Below are 23,286 nucleotides of genomic sequence, written 5' to 3'. Positions count from 1 at the left end.
CGACCTAGAGGCAGGTTTTGGCTTAACAATTTCCTCCTCCAGACCATAATTTCAACAGTGAAAGCTGGACGCAATTGTTTTGTCTAGTGGTAGTTGTTTGCAAGCGTGAAACTTATGCACCTTGGAGGTTTTTGTATGTCCCGGAGCCTCTTATACAGAAGCCTTTTGGGAGGAGACAGGGAGGCGACACAAAGATTTTCGGCCGGGCGAGAAAGGTAGGGGAGATAGAGTATACGAACCTATACACGAAGCCACATTGGCATGCATATTATTAGTTACAGTCGCCTCTCTACATTTACTCCCACACTAGTTATTTTGAGGCTATAACAGAAAAGTGGACGAGCTGATTTTGCTTGTAAAATATAGAACAAAGAACGCAGAACAAGCGCTTTCAAAGCACCGGAATTAATAGAGGGAAATACGTTGCAAAGGCGGCCATGCTCACGAAATTCTCTCCAACAGCGCAATTTAGCGCTCTTGCATCCGATAGAAGACTTACTAACGCACGCGGCACCAGCCTTAAAGATGAAAAAGGTTTCCGCGGCTCGTCGGTATTTGGATTTTTCCAGGCAATGAAACAACTGCTCAAAAAAGCCGTAATGCACAGCCCTTTAAGATTTTATGTTTGTTATGTTTGGATTTTATTAGCGTTATAGGCTGCTGTGCTTTCGTTCACCTGGCCACAGTATAAAAACCACATTCCAGCAAAAAAAGAAGTGCTCAGTATGCCAAAAAAAGTTTTTAAGCGCTACTTCAAAGCCTTATTGCGCTGCCGTTATCTGTCAAGTTTTTGCGCCCCGCCGCGGTGGCTTACGGCGCTCGGCTTCTGACCCGAAAGACGCGGGTTCGATCCCGGCCGCGGCGGCCGAATTTCGATGAACGCGAAATTCTGGAGGCCCGTGCACTGTGCGATGTCAGTGCACGTTAAAGAACCCCAGGTGGTCGAAATTTCCGGAGCCCTTCACTACGCCGTCTCTCATAACCTGAGTTGCTTCGGGACGTTAAACCCGAATAAACCAAGCCAAACCAAACCATGTTCTTCCAAAGCCTATACACTTTGCCAGCAGAATGCATGACACAGGCAGATAGAATTGGGAATTAATCATTAGAGCCCCTCGTCAAGACCAGGAGGGCGACTAACGGAAGGTTTGGTTAGGAAAATTGCACAAGCGGAGCCCTGTATATTAAGCTCATGATCCCCACGCAAAATGTTCTGAAGCTGATACATGTGCTCTGATGCTTGTGATGATTTTTCAAGCACCATGCAAGGAAAACAAAAAAAACGAAAAGGAGAAAAATTTATTTATTTCCATCTTTACTTCTCCAGTTAATGGCAGCAAGTGGAGGCTGTCTTGAAGCAAAAAAAAACTGTTTCTTATTAGACTTCCTACATTTTCCTAACGCAACAAGGTGAATTCCCGAAACACAAGACGCTTGTACTTATACACACCATCAGCATAGTTTTCTTCTGCTGTGATAACAATGTTATTCACTCTAGAGGCAACTCCACAGGACAAGGTAACATACAATAACAAGGTAACATACAATACGATACAGCAGATACCACCGTACTTGCAAAAAAAAGTACCACCTAGAGGATAATAACTAGAGGATAAAATAAGTCCGATAATTAAGAATAATGACCCATCACTTCAGGATCTAGTTCACAGATTTTCAGCGGAAGAAAGGCAGCTCTTTTGTAATAAACACGGGAAAAACAGCGATGTAGAAAACAAAGTACAGGGATCAAATGGTCAAAATATGCTGCTTAATAATAAAAATAAAACATCTGAAAGTTGAAAAATGCTACCTGCTTGTAGTTTTGTTTCAACCTTAAAAATCACTTCCCACCTAGAAGTTCCGCTTAGGGAACTACCTCCCACTTAATCCGAAGCTGATCTTCAAACACGTAGCCATCGGTCGAGATATCGCCAAGATCAAGCGAAGAAGTATTAAAATAAATTGGACAATTACTTGATGTTATAGGCTTTCTGAAAGACTCGCACATACGCCATCCCTTTACTTCAATTTGGCGTTCTACCCCACCTTGCGGATGTATGATGCTCAGCTTTATTTTGTGCTCGAATGGCCACTGAACAACGTCGTCTGTGATCCCCTTGTGCAGAACGACCCGCGCCCATAGTTTCACAGAGTCGCCGACTTTCTGCAGTGTAATTCCCGGTGACATGCAGTACCCACACAGGTACACCCGCTCGCTCTCGTACTTAGCCACGCCTTTAGTGCATGCTTTTTCTTGCAGCAACTTTACTCCTTTTACATAGAAGACCGTGTTTGCTTGTCGCATTTCATCACGCTGGTGCATTGTGTTAATGCGGTCCAGAGTCTTCAGGCTGTTCACTTGTAGTTTTTGGATAGATGCCATAGTCTGTGAGCAACTGTTAGCACTTTGCCTTGTCACGTTCACAAACCCATCTTTGAGTGTGTTTTCCAGAGTGCTTAACCTGGTAGAAATATTATTGAAGACATCAACACATGTTGTAAAACGCTGTTTCATCTCGCCATTTGCATTCTTCATTTCACGCGCACCCTCTGCCACACTTTCCTTAATTTGAATTGTTTCTTGTGTCAATTTCTCTCTCATTGCTTCTTTGAATGTGTTTATCCCATGAGAGATTTCGTTTAGTCTGTCACCATGCGTACCAACATCATTTACCAGCCGCTGCAGATGGCTTCCCATCTCCCTCGCCTGCTCCGCTAAGGCTTGCCCGGAGGACGTTGCAAATGCAGCATTCTCCCTGCTGAAGGGGTGACTGTCACATTCGCGTGCAAGATGCGTTGCACAGTTCGATCTGAGGTGGGCGCACTCGTTGCTGCAAAGAAGTGATGCCGAGCACTTTGGACAGGGGGCAGAGTGGTGTCGGCATTCCCGCTGGAAATGCATGGAGATCTCCGAGACAGCCATCACAGTCGTACAGCCATGTTCGTTGTTCCAGCACTTAACCTGCAATTAATAAAAGATGGACGGGAAAAGCATTATCACCAGCGCGCTTGTAAAAACCGCCCGGAACATTCCTGCGCACAATGTCTACGAAGGTTATTCCGAAAGCAATCGCTTCAATTTTTCGTTTCGACACTGTTGCGTCCGAGAATGTTACACGACATGGTATCAAAAACATAACATTCCTACAATTATTGTGTTAATTTTGTTGTTCCCGGATAGGCAGAAGCGGAGCATTAGACAGCTAAAATAAAATCCAATATTGAGGCGCGTACGAAAGAGTGCTGGTATGTTTAATACCCCACTGCTGAAGATACACCCGCTTAAAACAGCGGACGCTTGCTGAAGGCTTACAGAGACGATACGGTGAACGTCAGTATCGTGAAGCAGTGGGTAATGCATTTCAAAACATGCCGCCCAATAATCAGGCATGTATCTGTATTTCCATGAAAGCGCTTTGCATCAAAAGAGAGCGGCTGCAATAAAGGATACGAAGTTCACAAAAGGATGACCCCGAGAAGCGAGGTTCTTTAAGTTCTCAGGCTCATTTCCCATTCATCACTTTCAAAAATGGCTAGATGAGCTAACTTTATCTGATCGTCAGATTAAATAGGAACCGTATGCACAGGGGAGAGTCGGTTATAATTACTTACGAATGATTACACCAGAAAAATGATGGCATGATGAATGAATGATGACATCTGAAGAATGTGGCTCTCCTATCTTGGCTCAGTCTATTATAAGCCCTTCTTAAAGCTTATTATTCTTCACCGCTAAATCTGCACAAGGAATTATGGTAACTGTGCGGGAAATAACTCCATATGGGTGATATTGAGGCTTATTAAGGCGCCAGCCTCATTGCCCCATTGAGCGAAAACCCGTCTCTGTGTGTCCGTTGACGCTCAATATTAGCCATAAAAGACGGCGTCCTCATGCAACCTGGCTGGTGGCGGTGAAATTAATGACAGGTTGCGCGAGGTTGCTCCGGGAAATTTAAGCAAACTTGATCGCACAAGTAGCCCCGGTGGCAGCACCCGTCAATCAAGGACACTGGCGCATCGCTTAACCTTACATTACTGCACCAGGAGTGGTATGAGTACTCCAAGGGATCTATGAATATTAATTACAGAAAGACCAATTCTGCATACATGGGCATTAGCCAATAGCTACCGTGGCCTTAAAGGTAACGGAGTAGATTCCAAGAGAAGGCAAGCGTAGCAGGGGGGCGGCAGAAAGTAAGGTGGGCGGATGAGATCAAGAAGTTTTGTGGGGATACGGTGGCCGCAACTGATAGCGGTGATAGCGTTAATGGTGATGATCGTGAGACTAGCATAAAAGAAGACGTTGGGCGCAAGACTTGTCGAATAAAGTGCGTGTCAGAAACATCTCAAATGAAGAAACAGCTCACTAAAAGCCCAGAAAGTCCTTCATACATTACAGGGGATACATAGTGAGGACTCAGCATAATACAAGAAGCAAACGTGCAATTCAAAGCAAAAGGAAGCAAGGAAGCTTGGGTTGCTCACAACACAAAACAAAGTGAGCTATGAGCGTAAGGAGAGGCTCAGTCGCTCTAGACAACGCTTCGACAAAAGGACTTGGCGTCATCCTGAGTTAGACGAAATATCCTGTCGCCGAAACAACATCTCGTCCAGTTATAGGGAGGACTGAAAGAAAACTTTGACAGAATGCCTTACTTCGGCATGTCCATTTCTTGACAAACTTACAATCGTTAATATTTTATGCGACATTTGCGCGGCACTGCCTGTTTCTTGCATTTCGTTATCCAGCGGGCGCATGCTGTGGGTCAACCAACACACAAGCTCTCAATGGCACATAAAGCAGCAACAGGCTTCGTTGAAAGAGACACCACGCCGTGAAAAAAAAAAGAAAGCACGCCCTAATTAAACGCGCGCTAGGTAATCTGAAACAATTATGCGTTCCACAATACACCAACACCGACTACACAGTGCGTGACTAAAGCAAAGAAGAAAATGGCACAGCCCAGCATTATACACAAAAGCGTCCTGTTGAAACCTCTTAAGTGATAATCGGAGAAATGAGCACTGCACTCTTCCATTTCAGTAGGGCACCAGCCGAGCTCGCACTACAGTCGGCTTTTCCCATCGTGGCCAGCCCTTCTACGGCACCTGTGCACATTCTATCTCAGCCTCCTGTCCGAGATGGACTGAAGCCCGGCCGAATTCATCCATTTTAACAAGAGTTTCACAGATATAGAATGTCACCTACGTTCAACCAGAAGTGAAGGGTTCAGACCTTTGGGCTATTTGGTTCATAGCAGACACGTACAAGCGCAAATAACACGGATAGAGAAAGAGACTTGGACAACACGAGAGGGTTGTCCGAAATATCTAGTTGTCAGAGCTAACAGGGGTCAAAGTACACAGGTTTTAGCGTATATGGAAGCGGTACACAGTAACGTTGTGGAAAAACGCTCCACGGTTCAGTTGCAGTTCCTCTCTTCTTCTTCGCTCTGACTTTCCGCAACAAAAAGCACCGTTGCAACTTCTTCGCTGTGAGTAAGCTACTCCTCTATAGAGTAGCGAATAGAACACCAAGTTAAATTCAGTGCGTAGCTTTCATATGGTGTACGTTTTGAAACACGAAAGCCGTAGCTTCAGCCTACTCTCGTACAAACATGCTCCAAATATAAAAATACATCTTAGTTCTCTCATATACCTTTGCATCCCGGAATATCTATAAGTAGTAGCCTGTTTAGCGCATCATAGCGTTACTAGCATTTGTGCCACAAAACTAAACATAACTAGCTGTCATTAGTAAAAACAAATACTATTATCAGTCTTACGGGTTCTCGTAAGAACAAGACAAAATATATTGAACATTTTTGACGATATTACGCTACCTCACATATCGTTAAAAGTGGCTGTTCGTGGCACGGTTCAATATGTGCTTAAGATTGAAGCAAATTTTGCCTAAATAGGTACTGTGCGGGGCAAGCCTGCCGTCGCCGGCGTTGGCAATGCGTTAGCCGCATGCGCAAAAGCTATCGCTTTCAGGGACTGTCCACTGACGCCTTCGGGATGGGGGACGCTCTGGTGAGGTGTTGCTGCAGTCACAATCAGCATCAGCCTGACTACTGCCACTGCAGGACAAAATTCTCTCCCATGTCTCTACATTTATCGCTGTCCTTTGCCAGCTGCGGCCACCATATCCCCGCCAACTTTTTTCTCATCCGCCCACTTAACTTTCTGCCGTCCCCTGCTACGCTTGCCTTCTATTGGAATCCACTCCGTTGCCCTTAACGACCAGCGGTCACCTTGCATTCACATTACATGCCCTGCCCAAGCCCATTACTTCCCCTTGATATCGACTAGAATGTCATCAGCCCGCCACTCAGCCCGCTTACGGGCTCTTAGCTTTACACCTATCATTTTCCTTTCCATAGCTCCCTGCGTTACCCTTAACTTTAGCTGGACCCTCTTTTTTAGCCACCACGTTTCTGCGCTATAGTTGAGAACCGGTAAGATACATCTGTTGCATACTTTTCTCTTGAGGGATATTATTAAACTGCCATTCTTGATCTGAGAGAACGTGCCATATGCTCTCCGCCCCTTCTAGTTATTTCCCTCTCATGATCCGGATCATCAGCCAGTGCCTGCAATAGGTAGACGTATGCCCTTACGTCTTCCAGCACCACGCTATCAAATGTAAGATGCTTTTCCCTTGCGAGACTGTTGAAGATTGCTTTGGTTTTCTGCATGTTAATTTTAACACCTACCGTTATGCTCGGCATGTGTAACTGATTGATCATCCTTTGATGCTCATCTTCTGAGTGACTTAGCAAGCTGATGTGATCAGCGAATCGCAAATTACTTAAGTATTCTTCATTAATTCTTATCCCCAACTATTCCCAATCCAGGCCTGGGAACACCTCCTGTACACGGTCGGTGAATAGCATTGGCGAGATCGTGTCTCCCTGCCGGACACTCTTGCTTATTGTAATTGTATTGCTGACTTCATGAAGGACTTTGTTAACTGCGCAGTCGTTACAAATATTGTCACTCTTGTGGGCTCGGTGGCTGTGCCACAACACGGTCTAATCCACCCGTCTTCGCCATGCAGGTTTTCTCGCCGATGATCATCTGCGTCATGATCCCTGCAGCCTTCTGCGGTTCCTGGATGACAGCAAACGAAAGTGCACCCATGCGCAGTGCAAATGGTGGGACATTCTGCGCTGCACCTACTGACGCCCCCGCACCTGTGCTACTGACTCAAGCAAACTGGACCCTCGGACTAGACTGGAAAGCCCCATCATCAGCGACATTCTACGGACAGTCTATAAAAGAGCAACAACCGATGCCAGCACTCTGTGGGCTCGGTGGCTGTGCCACAACACGGTCTAATCCACCCGTCTTCACCATGCAGGTTTTCTCGCCGATGATCATCTGCGTCATGATCCCTGCAGCCTTCTGCGGTTCCTGGATGACAGCAAACGAAAGTGCACCCATGCGCAGTGCAAATGGTGGGACATTCTGCGCTGCACCTACTGACGCCCCCGCACCTGTGCTACTGACTCAAGCAAACTGGACCCTCGGACTCGACTGGAAAGCCCCATCGTCAGCGACATTCTACGGACAGTCTATAAAAGAGCAACAACCGACGTCAGCACTCTGTGGGCTCGGTGGCTGTGCCACAACACGGTCTAATCCACCCGTCTTCGCCATGCAGGTTTTCTCGCCGATGATCATCTGCGTCATGCTCCCTGCAGCCTTCTGCGGTTCCTGGATGACAGCAAACGAAAGTGCACCCATGCTCAGTGCAAATGGTGGGGCATTCTGCGCTGCAGCTACTGACGCCCCCGCACCTGTGCTACTGACTCAAGCAAACTGGACCCTCGGACTCGACTGGAAAGCCACATCGTCAGCGACATTCTACGGACAGTCTATAAAAGAGCAACAACCGACGCCAGCACTCTGTGGGCTCGGTGGCTGTGCCACAACACGGTCTAATCCACCCGTCTTCGCCATGCAGGTTGGCAACCATCTGAGTTTATTTTCAAAGAAAACTATCAATTACTTTTTGGTACAGCTCCCGAGCCCCCAGTGTTGCCTTGTTATCAGTGTCGAGTGCTTTAATGTTGTTCGGTCTCTTCTGCTGCTGTGCGGTGACATTGAGAGCAACCCCGGCCCCGATAAGCTCGACACTATCCTTAGCGAACTAAAGAAGGTGTCTTCTAGCCAGGCAGAGTTAGTGAATGAAGTGCAGGGGCTTAAGGGTCAATTGCTCTCAATGGACCAGAAAATGTCTAATTTGACCGTACGCCTCAGTGCTCTAGAAACCCACTGTGAAAATCTACCCACACTCCGTTCAGATCTAGAGGCAATGCAGACCACAGCAACCGAGACTGCTCGCCTAGTTGGTGTACTAGAGGATCGCCTTGACGACGCGGAAAATCGCTCCCGACGCAACAACCTAATCTTCTATGGTTTGCCTGACACTAACCCTTCTGAAACATACTCGCAGTCCGAGGACCTAATAATTCGTCACTGCTCCGAACACCTCGACACCCAGCTAAGTGCAAATGATATAGAACGTGCCCATCGCCTCGGACGCCACTCTGAAGACCGGCAACGCCCGGTCATCGTTAAATTTATATCCTTCAAAACTAAGGAATCAGTTCTTTCAAAAGGTCCGAAATTCAAGGATACCGGTTATAGCGTCGGTGAGGACTTTTCACGTGTCCAAAATTGCCGAAAACACCTTGTGGCTTTTGCCAAGGCAAAGTCTGCGTCTTTTTCCCTGAGGTTCAAAACGATGCATATTGGCCCAAAACGCTATATTTTTGATGAATCATCTCAGTCCGTACAAGAGATATCGTAACAATCAACTAATCCTTCCCGGTCATCGCGATCTTCCCGGCCTACTCCTCGTGCCAACTTTCCATTATCGGTAATCTTTACTAACATTCGCAGCTTCCTGCCGAAACGTGATGTCGTGTGAAATCTTGTAACATCATCAGGCAGCAATCTGCTCGTTCTAACTGAAACATGGTTGAATAACGACATCACAGATTCCGAGATATTGTTCGACCTGCCTCATTTTCGTCTTTTTCGCGCTGATCGCAAAGATGCTCGGGGGGGGAGGAGCTCTGATTGCAGTCCATGAGCAGTTATCTTGTTCTAGCATTGAAGTCACTTCAGACTTAGAAATTCTATGGATCATGTGCCGGGCATCCCCATTGACAATATTAATTGGTGTGTGTTATAGACCACCTCGCACCAGTCCTGACTTTCCTCGCAAACTTCACAATATTTTAAATAACATGGTTTCCAAGCACCCTAAAGCACACATCCTCCTGTTTGGGGATTTCAACTACCCCAATATCGACTGGCATAACCAGTCTCAGCCTATAGCCAGTCAAGAAGAGTCAAAAGAATTTATAGACGTTTGCCTTAATTTTAATTTAACCCAACTAATCTCCGAACCAACACGTGTCGCAGGGGAAACGGCTAACACACTCGACCTTATACTGACCACCAATCCAGACAGCCTAGAATTCATTACGTATCTCAGGGAAATCAGCGATCATAAAGTAATCCATGCCAGTTTTAACTTCTCACCTGTAATAAGACAAACTACTCAGAAAACTATTAGCCTCTACAATGAGGGAAATTATGACGCAATTAACACCGAACTAACTAACTTTCTATCGACGTTTCAAACGGATCTTCATAGTAGAAGTGTAAACAACAACTGGGTGCTATTGAAACTTAAGTTTTCTGAATTGATCAATAAATATATTCCGACACGAAGTTTTCGAAAAAATAATCAAAAACCCTGGTTTACAAAAGCTCTTAAAAAGCTTGAAAATAAGAAAAAACGCGCATTTCGTACAGCTAAGCGTCAAGCAAGCCAGCAGGCTTGGGATAAATACTACGAAACCGAACACACGTACTTGGCGGCGATTAGAAGTGCGAAGCGTTCATTTTACGAATTTGATCTGCCAAAAATGATAACCGAGAACCCCAAGAAGTTCTGGAAATTGATAAACCCGAAGGAAGCACGTCTTCCAACCCTCACTAACAATTCTGGTGAAAGGATGACTGATATCGAATGTGCAAACGCGTTTAACACTGCGTTTTCTTCCGTTTTTACTAACGAATCCGAAGCACCGTGTTTTAGATTGCCTCTTATAATCACCACAGGCATGGACGCGATAACCTTCAACAGTAATGAAATTTCGTGCATAATCGACAAAATTAACAATTCCTCGGCCTCCGGCATAGATGAAATCAATTCAAAGCTCCTGAAAAACACTAAATCAGTCTGTTGCAGCATTTTTTGTTCATTGTTCTCGCAATCACTCTCCGAAGGTACCATTCCAGACGACTGGGAAGTGGGGAAGGTCGTTCCCGTCCACAAATCAGGTAGTACTGATTCACCTCTTAATTATCGCCCCATTTCATTAACAAGTAAGCCGCCGCAGTGGCTCAGCGGTTATGGTGCTCGGCTGCTGACCCAAAAGACGCGGGTTCGATCCCGGCCGCGGCGGCTAGAATTTCTTTGGAGGAGAAATTCTTGAGGCCCGTGTACTGTGCGATGTCAGTGCACGTTAAAGAACCCCTGGTGGTCGAAATTTCCGGAGCCCTCCACTACGGCGTCTCTCATAGCCTTAGTCGCTTTGGGACGTTAAACCCCATAAACCAAACCAACCATTAACAAGTGTACCGTGCAAAATCATGGAACATGTCATTTACTCTCAAATCATGCAATTTTTGGAATCAAATAATTTCTTCCATCCATCACAGCATGTATTTCGCAAGGGGTTCTCCTGCGAAACTCAGCTAGCCATTTTTCTACATGATATTCACGCCAACCTTGATACTAACCTACAAACTGACTCCATTTTCCTAGATTTCGCTAAGGCATTCGACAAAGTACCTCATCAACGCTTGCTTCTTAAACTCTCCCAGTTGAACCTACATCCGAACATAATTGCATGGATTAAAGCTTTCCTCACGCATCGCTCTCAGTCCGTCGTCATTAATAACCAACTTTCCAACCCGCTTCCAGTAACCTCTGGCGTCCCACAGGGTTCTGTTCACGGTCCTTTGTTATTCCTCATATACATTAATGATTTACCCCAGCATGTCTCTTTGTCACATCCGCTTGTTCGCCGATGATTGCGTCATTTATCGCTCAGTGACTAACCATTCTGACCAAGAATCCCTTCAGGCAGACCTGCGCCATGTGCAAGACTGGTGCTCCCAGTGGATGATGATGCTCAACTCTAACAAATGCAAGTGCATGTCCTTTCACCGCCGTCGAAATCCTCTTGTTTTCAAATACACAGTCTGCAATTCCCCAGTTGACCTCGTCCAGTCATATAAATACTTAGGAGTCACCATTTCCAATGATTTATCTTGGCGTTTGCACGTGACTAACCTGATATCATCTGCTAATAAAACACTAGGTTTCTTAAAACGTCACCTACGGGAAGCCCCACAACACGTAAGACTACAAGCGTACATCTCATTCGTTAGAACTAAACTTGAATACGCATCACCCATCTGGAGCCCTCATCAAGAATATTTAACACACGCTATCGAAGCTGTTCAAAACAGGGCTATCAGATTCAGTCACTCCTCATACACGTACGACGTGAGCATATCATCCCTCAAATCTCAGTCAGGTCTAGCTAATCTTTCTAGTCGCCGTCGCATAGCCAGTCTTGTCCTGTTTCACAAGTTCTTTTATTCACCACTAAAACAAGAACCATACATTTGCGCACTTCCACAACGCAGGTCCCATCGCATCGGTCATTATCTTCAAGTTTTGCGTCCACGTGGCCGTACCACTGTTTTTGCCAACTCATTTTTTTCTCGTGCAGCAGCTGACTGGAACGGCCTTCCCCATAATATTGCTGCCATAACATGTTCATCATCATTTTCAAGCACTGTTGATTCCTGCATTTTGTAAACCCCACACCTTATGTAACACCCTGGAAAAGGGTCTTTAAGGAAAATAAAGTGAAGTGAAGTGAAGTGAAACGGTTGAAGCACAAAGCCCGGGTTTAATAAGACGATAAGGGTGTTCCAGACAGCAGAGAGCTCGGGCGAGGAAGAAGATGACATTCGAGCACCTCGAATGCCCAAGGCATGGCAAGTTCCAGGTAAAACAGTTCGGCCGCGGTACGGCGCCACTGATTGGATCGTACGGTGGCATTGCTCCCCCTCTCTCAAGGACACCGACTCGGTGCCGAAGGAGTGTGCAGCATAGAGAGAAGGGACGCCACATGTGTCCGGCGGCAGGTGTAGACACACCTGAAGCGCTAGCGAGCGTGATACGGCTTCATCCATGCGACATACTTCGGAGGTCGGCCGTCTAGAGCAGCGAACTGTGCCTTGGGGGAGAACTTCATAGTTCACCTCACGGAATGGCGGAGTACCTCGTTGGGGCCTAAATATCGGCCTATAAGCTTTTCGGAGCACCCCCGCATGCGGACGGGGCTCCAAACCCAGACTTGTTCGCCGGGTTCGTAACGAACATATCTGTGGCGGAGGTTAAGCGGCGAGCGTCGTGGGTTTGCTGGTGCCGGATGCGCTGTCAACCGAGTTGGCGGGCGGCCTGGGCGTGACGAACGAAGTGAGCAGCACCCATAACAGATGAGGGAGTACTAGTCGGAAGCACCATTGCGTCCAGCATGGTTTTGGCTTCGCGACCATGCACTACACGGAATGGAGTGAAACGCGTCGTTTCTTGTAGAGCAGTATTATAGGCTAATGTAAGGTAAGGGAGTATGGCGTCCCAGTTGCTGTGGTCTGCGTCAACATACATAGAAATCATGTCAGGGACCGTCTTGTTCAGACGTTCGGTGAGCCCGTTCGTTTGAGGGTGGTAAGCGGTTGTTTTGCGGTGACTTGTGCCGCTAAGGCGCAAAACTTCCTGCGTAAGGGCCGAGGTGAACGCCGTTCCCCTGTCAGTTAGAATGATGATCGGTGCACCGTGACGAAGAACAATGTTTTGAACGAAAAAGTTCGCAATTTCGTCAGCGGTACCACGAAGGAGAGCTTTAGTTTCACAGTACCAGCTGAGGTAGTCGGTGGCGACCACAATGAAACGGTTACCCAGCCTGGACTCTGGAAATGGGCCGAGTAAGTCCATGCTGACTTGATGGAAGGGGTCTTGTGGCGGATCAATAGGCTGTAGTAGTCCGGCTGGCTTATTCGGTGGCGTCTTGGGACGTTGACACTCGCGGCAAGTTCTGACGTAACGCTGGACAACTGCAGCAACCCTGGGCCAGTAGTACTTTTGGCGTATCCGCGCAAAAGTGCGCGAAAACCCAGGTGACCAGAAGGTGGGTCATCATGGCACGCCTGCAGGACTTCGTCTCGCAAGGCCGCAGGTACGACAAGCAGATAGACAGCTTCCGTGGGGTGGCAGTTTTTCTTATACAGCACGCCATCGCGCAAGCATAAGGACGAAAGTCCACGTGAGAAGATTCGCGGTGGTGACTGAGCGCTTCCTTCAAGATTCTCAATGAGAGGCCGTAGTTCACTGTCGTCTCTTTGGTATTGAGTGAGGACGGACGTGGAGATGGCGCCGAGAAAAACAAAATCGGCGTCGGGATCAGCTCGGTTGTCCTTCACAGGAGCACGAGACAGACAGTTGGCGTAACTGTGCTTCCTACCGGACTTATAAACGATGGTGACGTCGAACTCTTGAAGGCGAAGGCTCCAGCGTGCAATCCGCTGCGAGGGATCTTTGAGGTTCGCCAGCCAGCACAGCGGATGGTGATCACTGACGACTTTAAAAGGGCGACCGTATAAGTACGGGCGAAATTTGGTAACTGCCCGCACAATTGCCAGGCATTCTTTCTCAGTGGTGGAATAGTTCGCCTCCGAGCGCGGAAAGGTGCAGCTTGGGTATGCGATTACGCGTTCAAGACCATCCTGCCACTGCACAAGGAGCGCACCGAGGCCGATGTTGCTGGCGTCTGTGTGCAGTTCGGTGTCGGCTGACTCGTCGAAGTGGCCAAGGATGGGCGTACTTTGGAGACGAGTGCGGAGGTCTTCGAAGGCCTGTTGTTGCTCCTGGCCCCGTGAAGAACGGTTCGGCATCTTTCATGAGGCGTATGAGGGGCTCAGCGTTGTGGGAGAAGTTCCGCACAAAGCGCCGATAATAGGCGCAGAGACCCAAAAAGCGGCGCACACTTCGCTTATATAACGGTTGGCATTGGAAAAGCAGCTACGGTGGCTGTCTTACCGGGGTCAGGGCTAACTCCCTTAGCGCTCACGATGTGGGACAGAAACTTCAACTCCTGGAAAGCGAAGTGACACTTTTCGGGCTTGAGGGAAAGACCGGCCGAACGAATTGCGGTGAATACGGCGCGAAGGCGCCTCAGGTGCTCTTCGAACGTGGCGCAGAAGATGGCCACGCCATCCAGATACACGAGGCAGGACTGCCATTTTAGATCGGCAAGCACGGTGTCCATCATCCGCTGGAAGGTGGCAGGAGCCGAGCACAGGCCGAAAGGCAGCACCCGGAATTAGTACAGACCGTCTGGCGTAATAAATGCGGTCTTTTTCCCGGTCGCGTTCCTCCACCTCGATTTGCCAATAGCCACTGCGTAAATCTAGCGACGAGAACTACGTGGCGTGGCGTAGCCGGTCCAGGGGTCATCAATCCGTGGCAGACGATAAACGTCTGTTTTTGTGACCTTGTTTAGGCGCCTGTAATCAACACAGAACCGTAGGGTTCCATCCTTCTTCGCCACAAGAACAACAGGCGATGTCTACGGGCTCGTCGACGGCTGTATCACGTCGTCCTGGAGCATTTCTTGAACTTGTCGGCGAATGGCGTCACGTTCCTTCGAAGAGACACGATAGGAGGCTGGCATAACGGTCGCTGATTTGCGTTAACTATAATGCGGTGTTTTGTGAGAAGAGTCTGCCTAACCTTGGAGGTTGAGGCAAAACAGTCGCGGAAAGATTCGATAATGCTCTCCAGGCAGCGTTTCTGATTAGACGGGAGGTTCGGGTTCACGTCGGTCTTCATGGGAGTGGTCGGCGTCTGCACTGATGCCGGGATTTCGGACAACGCGTGCTGTCCCGCGAATTCACCAAGTTCTTCGAAATACGCAATAGCTGTTTTGCCAGCCAAGCACTGAGGTTCAGAATCAAAATTGGTCACGAAAAGTTCGGTTCGCCCACTGTTCAATTGAATAATTCCGCGAGCTACACAGACTTGCCGACCCAGGAGCAGCGAGATGTTGGTGTCAGCGATGCCACGAGTGCAGGGGCTGTTATCGCAACATGCTGGCTCTTGACGGGATCAACACCAGGTCGTCACAGACGAAGAACTTAGCCCTGCGTTGCACGGTATCGTCGTCGACATGGCCTTGGGTGGAAAACGACGCGATTAGCTCCTGAAGGTTGATGACGGCACCGTACTCCTGAAGGAAATCCAAACCGAATATGAGGTCCTTGGTACACTCGGGTAACACAGCGAAGCAACAAGGGAAAGTAACACCGCGGATCTGGATTCGCGAAGTGCAGACACCAATCGGAGTTACGACATGGCCACCAGCTGTCTGGATCTGCGGCCCAGACCAAGGGGTGAGAACCTACCTCAGGACCGTGGCTAACCAACTGCTCATTTCAGAAAAATCGGCGCCGGTATCCACGAGTGCGGTAACGTCATGGTTGTCGGCTGATACCGCGATTTCGGCGGAGACCAGCCGGTCGCAGCGCGTCGTTGAGGCCGTCGGGTCAGGTCGTCGTCGGTCGGAGCGTCGCGGCGAATCTTCGGGTGGAGCCTCTTGACACAGTCCACTAGCGGCGGCCCTACCCCCGGAGGACGCCGTCTTCAGTTTTCCCGATGTGGGGACGCACCTCTGAACTGGCCAGAGGATGATGGGCGGCCGAGCGAAGGGAACCGCCTTGGGGAAGGCGATCGGTACTAGAGTCGCTGCGAGGTCGAGGACTGCACGTTATCAGCCAGGTAGAGCTCGATATCCCGTGGTTTTTCACCGTAGCGCGGTCGAGGTGCGTCAGGTGAAAACCCCCTTAAACCCATTCTGCGGTAGGCGCAGTGACGGAGAATGTGGCCGGGCTCCCCGCAGTGGTAACAGAGTGGCCGATTGTTTGGCGTACGCCACACGTGCTCTTTGCTCATGGGGGGCTTGGACTCCTGCGGCACGGAGGGTACTGCTGCGGTTGGGTACTGCAGAGATGGTACTGGCACAGGAGCGACGGGAGAAAAGGCTTGCATCGCTGCCCAGGACTTCGCAGGCCCAGGCGTAGTGCGTCGCTGCACGTCATAACGGCGGGCGCCGGGTGTGGAGCTGGGGGCGGCTGCACAGCTCGTCGGATTTCGTCACGGACTACGTCCGTTACGGCAGCGACAGTGGCCTGTGGAGCTTCAAAGCGAAGTTTCGCCAGTTCCTCGCCCACAAGGCTTCTTACGAGCTCCCGAAGCTCCTCGGCAGGCAGCGACGTAGGTGTGCACTGGGAAGCAGCTGCTACAGTAGCCTGACGTCCGTATTGCGTGCCCCATTCCTGCAGAGAGCGCTCGATACCCATGGCCTCCCTCGTAAAGTCAGCCACTGTGCTTGGCGGGTCACGGACCAGTCCGGCAAACAGCTGCTCCTTTACGCCTCGCATTAAGTGGTGCACTTTCTTGGCCTCGGGCATAGCAGGGTCGGCCCGATTGAATAGTCGCGTCATGTCCTCGATAAACCTCGCGACGCTCTCGTTCGACTGCTGTGATTTCGAGCGCAGGGTGACCTCAGCCTTCTCTTTACTTTCGCTGGTGGTAAATGTCGCTAAGAGCTCTCGGCGAAAAACCTCCCAGGTGGTAAAGGAAGCTTCGTAGCTCTCGGAACATGTTTTGGCCGAATCCTGCAGGGCAAAGTAGACGTTGCGCGATTTGCGCTCGCTGTCCCACTCACTGAAACCCGCCACTCGGTCAAAGATGGCCAACCAGTTCTCGAAGTCATCGAACATCTCCCCTTGGGGCGGTGGTGGCGACCGGGGTGCGTGGAGGACGAATGGCCGTGCATTCCCGTAATGCTGAGTTGTCTGGCTAGCCACGGTGGATGTCAAGGCTCTTACCGCTCTTACCGGCGCTGTCGTTTGACCGAACTCCGGATGTAGGCCTCGCAGACGGCGGATCGCTTTGTGGACGGGTGGTGAGTCCACGCGTGGAGAACAGGTGTCAAGAATGTCATTGTAGTCTGAGTACATGGCACTCTACCCAGCTGCTCCATCAAGTATGTCACCGACAAACGGTTGAAGAACAAAGCGCAGGTTTAATAAGACGATATGGGCGTTCGAGACAGCAGGGAGCTCGAGCGAGGAAGAAGACGACCAAGGCATGGAAAGTTCCAGGTAAAACAGTTCGGCCGCGGTACGACGCCACTGATTGGATCGTACGGTGGCAATATATTGCAGTATTTTCTCATAAAACTCTTCTGCACCCTGATTCCTCCATGCCTGCATGACTGCTGAGGTTTCTACTGAGTCAAATTCTTTCTCATAATCATTGAAAGCTATATGGAAGGGTTAATATTTTGCGTATTTCTCACTCACCTTATTGATGGTGTGAATATGATATATTATCGAGTATCCTATACAAAAGTCTCCGTGATCATTTTTTGGTAGATTAAAGTCTAAGGTTGTCCTGATTCTATTTACGAATCCTTTAGTATATATCTTGTATACAACGGGCAGTAAGCTGATCGGTCTCTAATTTTTCAAACCCTTGCCGTTTCCTTTCTTAAGAATGAAGATAATATTCGCATTCTCCCCAGCTTTTGGTACGCTGGAGGTCATAACGCATTGCGTATTCAGGGGGACTAGTTTTTATAACACAGACTCCTCTCCTTCCTTCAAGGGATCTTATTTTAAGTGATCCTCACCAGCTGCTTTACCATTTCGCATTGCTCCAAAGGCTTTTCCTTACTTCCTCTTTCGTTACTGGCGGGATCTCCCATTCCTGTGCACTACTGCCTCTCTAACGTTTTGACAACGTTGGCTACTGTGTTGATTTGTATACAACTCTTCGGCTACTTTAACTATCTTATCCGCAATGCTAATGACATTGCCCTCTTTGTCTCTTAGCGCATATATCTGGCTTTCCTTATGCCTCGTTTCCTCTTCACTGCTTTTAAGGTACTTCCATTCTTCAGAGCATGCTCGATTTTCTCCATACCAAATTTCCTTATGTCGGCTACCTTGCGCTTATTTATTATCTTCGATAACTCTTCCCGGTCTATTCTGTTCGTAGGGTTTGTCGCTTTCATCCTTTGTCGCTTACTAAAGGGCAACTGAAGAGTTTTTAGACTTCGATGATTTTAGCCGAGCCGAATGCTTGAAACTGCAGGTAAAGCATGCGGAATCTTTTTGCGCTGGGATTTGCATTGGTGATGTAATTGCCGACTAAAGGGGCATCGACGTTCAGGCTTCCCTGCAGTGCACAGCGACAGGCAGAGGCCCCAGTGATGACGTCACGTACGGCGGCCCTAAGTTACAAGCGAAGAAGGGGTTGTTTCAAGGATGAAAAAAAAAATCCGTCGAAGGTGAAGCTCATGAAGCATTGTTTGGCGGCATCGGAAGACGCATGGCAGCATGTAGACGAAGGCAGTGGACATCTGAAATGTAGTCAGTTATGACGTCACTACGAGTTTCCCCGCACTTCTCCAACGCAGTGAGGAGAAGCCTGAAAATCGTCGTGGTTTTAATCTGTGTCTGCGTCGCCATTTTAAATGCTAGCGCAAAACTACTTTGCACGCATTACCAAGAACCTTCAAGCATTGGAATTCTCGAATAACCTCGAATTGTCAAGAAACCATTTCACCCTGCCTTTAATCATATTATCCCAGTTTGTTCTCGTTAACAGCCAGAGTTCCAACCCTCTTCCAGTAACATCAGGCGTACCCCAAGGTTCTGTACTTGCTTCCCTCCTATTCTTAATCTATATAAACGACTTACCCTCAAACCTGGTTTGCAGTGTTCGTCTGTTTGCAGACGACTGCGTTATTTACCGCACAATTTCCAACACCTTTGACCAATCACAGCTCCAAAACGACATTGACACAGTGCATGCCTGGTGCGATGACTGGCTAATGTCGCTTAATCCTAATAAATGTAACTCGTATCTTTTGACCGCCGACGTAACCCCCATATTTTCCCTTACTCCGTTGCTAACGTTCCACTAGAATCTGTATACTCATACAAGTACCTAGGTGTCACCTTGTGCCAGGATCTCTCCTGGCGCTCCCATGTAACGGACATCGTCGCATCAGCTAACCGGTCATTGGGTTTTTTGAAACGTCAGCTACGGCACGCCCCTCAAAGTATTAAACTTCTCGCCTACCAATCACTCATTCGACCAAAACTAGAGTACGCATCTGCTATCTGGAGCCCGCAACAAGCATATCTCCTCAGTTCACTTGAATTTGTCCAAAATAGCGCCACGAGGTTCATTCATTCTGCCTATTCATACGACATCAGTGTATCGTCACTTAAACGACAATCAGGTTTATCAACTCTTGCCCATCGTCGTCGAATTGCTTCTCTTAGTCTGTTCCATAAGTTTTTTTACAGTTCCCTCGGATAACCACCCTACATTACACCGCCAGCTCGCATATCTCATCGCACCGGCCATCCACTGCAAGTTTCATGCCAACGCGCCCGCACCGTCACTTTTTCCGCATCCTTTTTTCTTCGCACTGCTAAAGACTGGAATGGCCTTCCCCACGACGTTGATGCCATCACCTGCCAATCAAGTTTTGTGAACAATTTAAATATGCATTTCATAAATATCATGTAAGCAATCATATTCAATCTATATTTGTACTCCCACCCCTTATGTAATACCCCCAAAGTGGAGTCTTTAAGGTAATAAAGTGAAGTGAAAGTGAAGTGAAATTCGTATCCAGATATAACTTGCTTGTATGCTGTCAAACCATCCTGCCGCCTACTTCGACTGTTCACTCCATAATGATAGCTGTGAGATTATGGTTCATTGTTATAATATAAGGACCGCCTTCCACAGTAGGAGCCAAATATCTGTTCTGCGCGATATTCTGAATTCCTCTACTTTCCTTCTTACGGCTAACTCGTCAACGAGCTTCCGTTTCACTAATTTCTTTTTTTTCCCTCTTTAGGTACAAGCTAATTCGAGACATTGCCATTCTATGATCGCTACAACGCACCTTTCCGAGGATCTCCACATCCTGCGCGATAGGAGGGTGAGCGCATAAAATGTGTGGTGAGCGGCAAGATTGACAGATGGCGCCACATGCGCAGACTCCACCGACGCCGATACAATATGCAGTAGCGGTATGTCGCGGTGGCAGTGATGTTCAGTCACAAAAAACCCGCCTTGTATTTACTGTTTGGACACACCATGGTGGCAGCGGCGGGGTGTGTGCACGACTCGAAGCTGGTGAACAACAATGCGTGATACTGCGAAGTAGTCGCGTAGAGAAAGTGCGTCACAGCGCTCACTGCGGAGCTAACCCTAACGTGACAACGTTGACGGGAACGCGCTAAGAGACCGCTTCACTATGCAACACGGGATTGTACACGTGAAGCAACGGCTCTACCGGAGTCGGAGTCTCAGCAGCTTGCACCGATGATTCAGTTTGCTGTCGAACTACCAGAAAAACTTGATTTCCGATGTCCAGAGGACTGAAAGTGCTTCACAAGAGGGGAGCGTTACGACGTCATCTCATGTTTAAAGAACCAGGTTGTGAAACACAGATCAACACGCTGATCTACGGCATGTGTCTAGAAGCAGAGCTTGCCTTGGCTTTGTTGAGGCTTACGGACGCTCAGAAGGAAGAGTACGACGCCATCGACCACGCGCTCACGAAACACTTTGTGCCTCGCACGAATGTGATATATGAAAGCGCCAAGTTTACAAGATCAACGCAAGATCACGAAACCTTCGACGCATTTGCAAAAAATTTGTAGCAGCTGGCCGAATCATGCGAGCACGGCACCTTGAAGGAAGAGCTCATTCGTTATTACAAGCCGTCTTTCCCGCTTATCAGTCCAGACATACAATCGGGACGTCCCATGTGAGTCGGCTTTTCGACACAACGCCGCACTGACGATATTCGGTTTCAGACGAACAGGAGCCTCAGTGGTTTCGTGTTAAAATTAATCCCCAGAATATGGGAGGCGGATATGTCAAATAGTGCGATAAGCGAAGGAAGGTAGCAGGGGGCTGCGCATATATGTATAAGAACAGCCCCCCCCCTCCACCACAAGTACAGGGCTGATCAATTTTTTTAGGAAAAAAACAGCAAAAAGCGAATCGAACGCAGGTTCCCAACGACCTCATTCACCTCTCTCTTAAGCAGCTCCTCGGTGCTGAATTCCTTCCAGTCGATGTCTTCCTCCTGGCACTTGTTGCCGTCGTGCGGACAGACACGAACGCCTCCCTCCCCGCACTGCTCGTAACACGACTGGCACAGGACGTGCATGCATGGCAGCAACGCGCATAGCCTTCGCACCAGTCCGCAGGCGCTACATATCCTGTTCCTCGGAATCGGCCTCGTAAAGTGCACTGGTCTCCAGTCCAGGTCGGCAGCAAAGCCGACCAGCGTGTAGGGCCTGCTGGTAGGAGGCATGGTCCCGTGCGTCCGCTTGCAGCAAACAGCTGAAGGAACTGCTCGGTCGCTTCGATAAGGCGCGGCCGCTATCTCTATGTGCTTTACTCTGTTGTCAAGGTTACAATCGCTTATCTCCTATATGCCATTGTTTCCTGACAGGAGCGGGTGACTGCGGGCCAAAGTACCTGCTGGGAAGAGCGTACCCTCTAGAAGCTGGCCTGGAAGCGGGGCTAATATGCTACACAAACAGTGCGCCCCCTTTTCACGTGCTACTTCCCTTCTACCACGACACGGCTCAGACAGCCACCGATATTAAGAGAGCTACAGTGCCGTTCCTGTGGGCACACACACGCAAGCACGCACGCGCGCACGCGCACACGCGCACACGCGCACACGCGCACACGCACACACACACACACACACACACACACACACACACACACACACACACACACACACACACGCACACACATATACATACATACATAATTATGCCGCCGCGGTGGCTCAGTGGTTATGGTGCTCGGCTGCTGAACCGAAAGACGCGGGTTCGATCCCGGCCGGGGCGGTTGAATTTCTTTGGAGGAGACCCGTGTTCTGTGCGATCGATGTCAGTGCACGCTAAAGAACCCCAGGCGGTCGAAATTTCCGGAGCCCTCCACTACGGCGTCTCTCATAGCCTTAGTCGCTTTGGGACATTAAACCCCATAAACCAAAACCAAATTACATAATTATTTTGTCATATTTACACATGGAAGTATGTGTGTCTGCGGAAGCGCAAGACAGCGCGCTTGTGGGCGGGCCACGACAATCAAAGTGCAGACTCAGTACAGACAAAATTACATGGTTTGCGATATAAAAGAGAGAAAAAGAAAAAAAACATATATTGATAGAAACAACAATGTGGTACTGATACTAATGATCACTGAAAAGCCACCAGAAAAAGACGCACTTAAAAGAAGGAGTAGAAGGGACGACGCTGGATACACAACTGAAATTTACTCGGTGAAAGTTGCCACAACAAAGCGCTGTGCAAATGCGTGGAAGCAACCAGGCCTAAAAAGATTAGAGCACGTTAAAACCCTCGGTGGTCGAAATGTCCCCCAGAGCCTGAGTCTCTTTGGGACATTATACCCCCACAGCCCACAAATCATAACAAAACAATCAAAAAGACATTTGATAGTGCAGGTCTGTTTATTCCACATGACAAACTATGTCCCCTTCATGAAATAGCATTCGATTGAAGTAAACCGGACCGAGTTGTTGCGAACGCATTCAGTGCCTAACTTCTTGATTTAAATGCTTCCAGAATTTCTCGCTCTATTTGTCTTTTTCCGCGGCCGGTGATTCTGCCATCACTGAAGAGGGTGGTTAAGGACTTGACTGTTGGCAATGGTTGCAATCTTTAGACACATTGGCTTTGTTATCCGGTTGCAGCGAGGTTCGGTGCTGTATTAAGTGATCGTTAATACATTGTTCAGTCTCGCCGATGTAGACCTATCCACATAACAGGGGGAGAGAATGTACAACGTTGGCAGTACACTTTGTGTACATACTCAGGTGCTAGGCATTGCATTTGTTTTTTGAGCTCTTATTGGCTGAGATATAAGCACATAGTGACGACGGTTTTGTTCGAGCTGAAAAGAAAACGTTCACACCGCATCTCCTGGCAACGTTTTTAACATCATGCAAGGCTTTGAGCATGTATGGCGATACAGCA

At 48.5% G+C, this 23,286-nt stretch overlaps 2 protein-coding genes across 2 annotated transcripts; one reads left to right on the top strand and one right to left on the bottom strand.

The window, feature by feature from the left end:
• Positions 1-1,287: 1,287 nt before the first annotated feature.
• On the bottom strand, positions 1,288-21,610 carry LOC149337203 (uncharacterized). The gene is made up of 2 exons (XM_089553382.1): positions 21,300-21,610; positions 1,288-2,962 (listed from the first exon to the last, which is right to left on the bottom strand). Exons 1-2 carry the CDS (start codon positions 21,582-21,584, stop codon positions 1,865-1,867), a joined length of 1,383 nt encoding a protein of 460 aa, XP_089409508.1. The 5' UTR covers positions 21,585-21,610; the 3' UTR covers positions 1,288-1,864.
• Positions 7,361-8,985, top strand: LOC149337204 (uncharacterized). Its single transcript, XM_089553381.1, has 2 exons — positions 7,361-7,669; positions 7,973-8,985. The coding sequence occupies exons 1-2, from the start codon at positions 7,361-7,363 to the stop codon at positions 8,819-8,821; spliced, it is 1,158 nt and encodes a 385-aa protein (XP_089409507.1). The 3' UTR covers positions 8,822-8,985.
• Positions 21,611-23,286: the final 1,676 nt, after the last annotated feature.

Source organism: Amblyomma mixtum, chromosome 7 (genome assembly GCF_055824585.1).
Source record: "Amblyomma mixtum isolate Tamu chromosome 7, ASM5582458v1, whole genome shotgun sequence".
NCBI classification, from domain to species: Eukaryota; Metazoa; Arthropoda; class Arachnida; order Ixodida; family Ixodidae; genus Amblyomma; species Amblyomma mixtum.
The sequence above is the reverse complement of the archived record's forward strand: the minus strand, read 5'-3'. Positions and strand labels throughout refer to the sequence as shown.

Coding starts and splice junctions, on each gene's coding strand:
- LOC149337204 (XM_089553381.1), top strand. CDS start 7,361: ATGCAGGTTTTCTCGCCGATGATCATCTGCGTCATGATCCCTGCAGCC. Junction 7,670..7,972: donor CACCCGTCTTCGCCATGCAG/GTTTTCTCGCCG, acceptor TTCGCCATGCAG/GTTGGCAACCATCTGAGTTT.
- LOC149337203 (XM_089553382.1), bottom strand. CDS start 21,584: ATGCCTCCTACCAGCAGGCCCTACACGCTGGTCGGCTTTGCTGCCGAC. Junction 2,963..21,299: donor AGGAGCTGCTTAAGAGAGAG/GTGAATGAGGTC, acceptor TATTAATTGCAG/GTTAAGTGCTGGAACAACGA.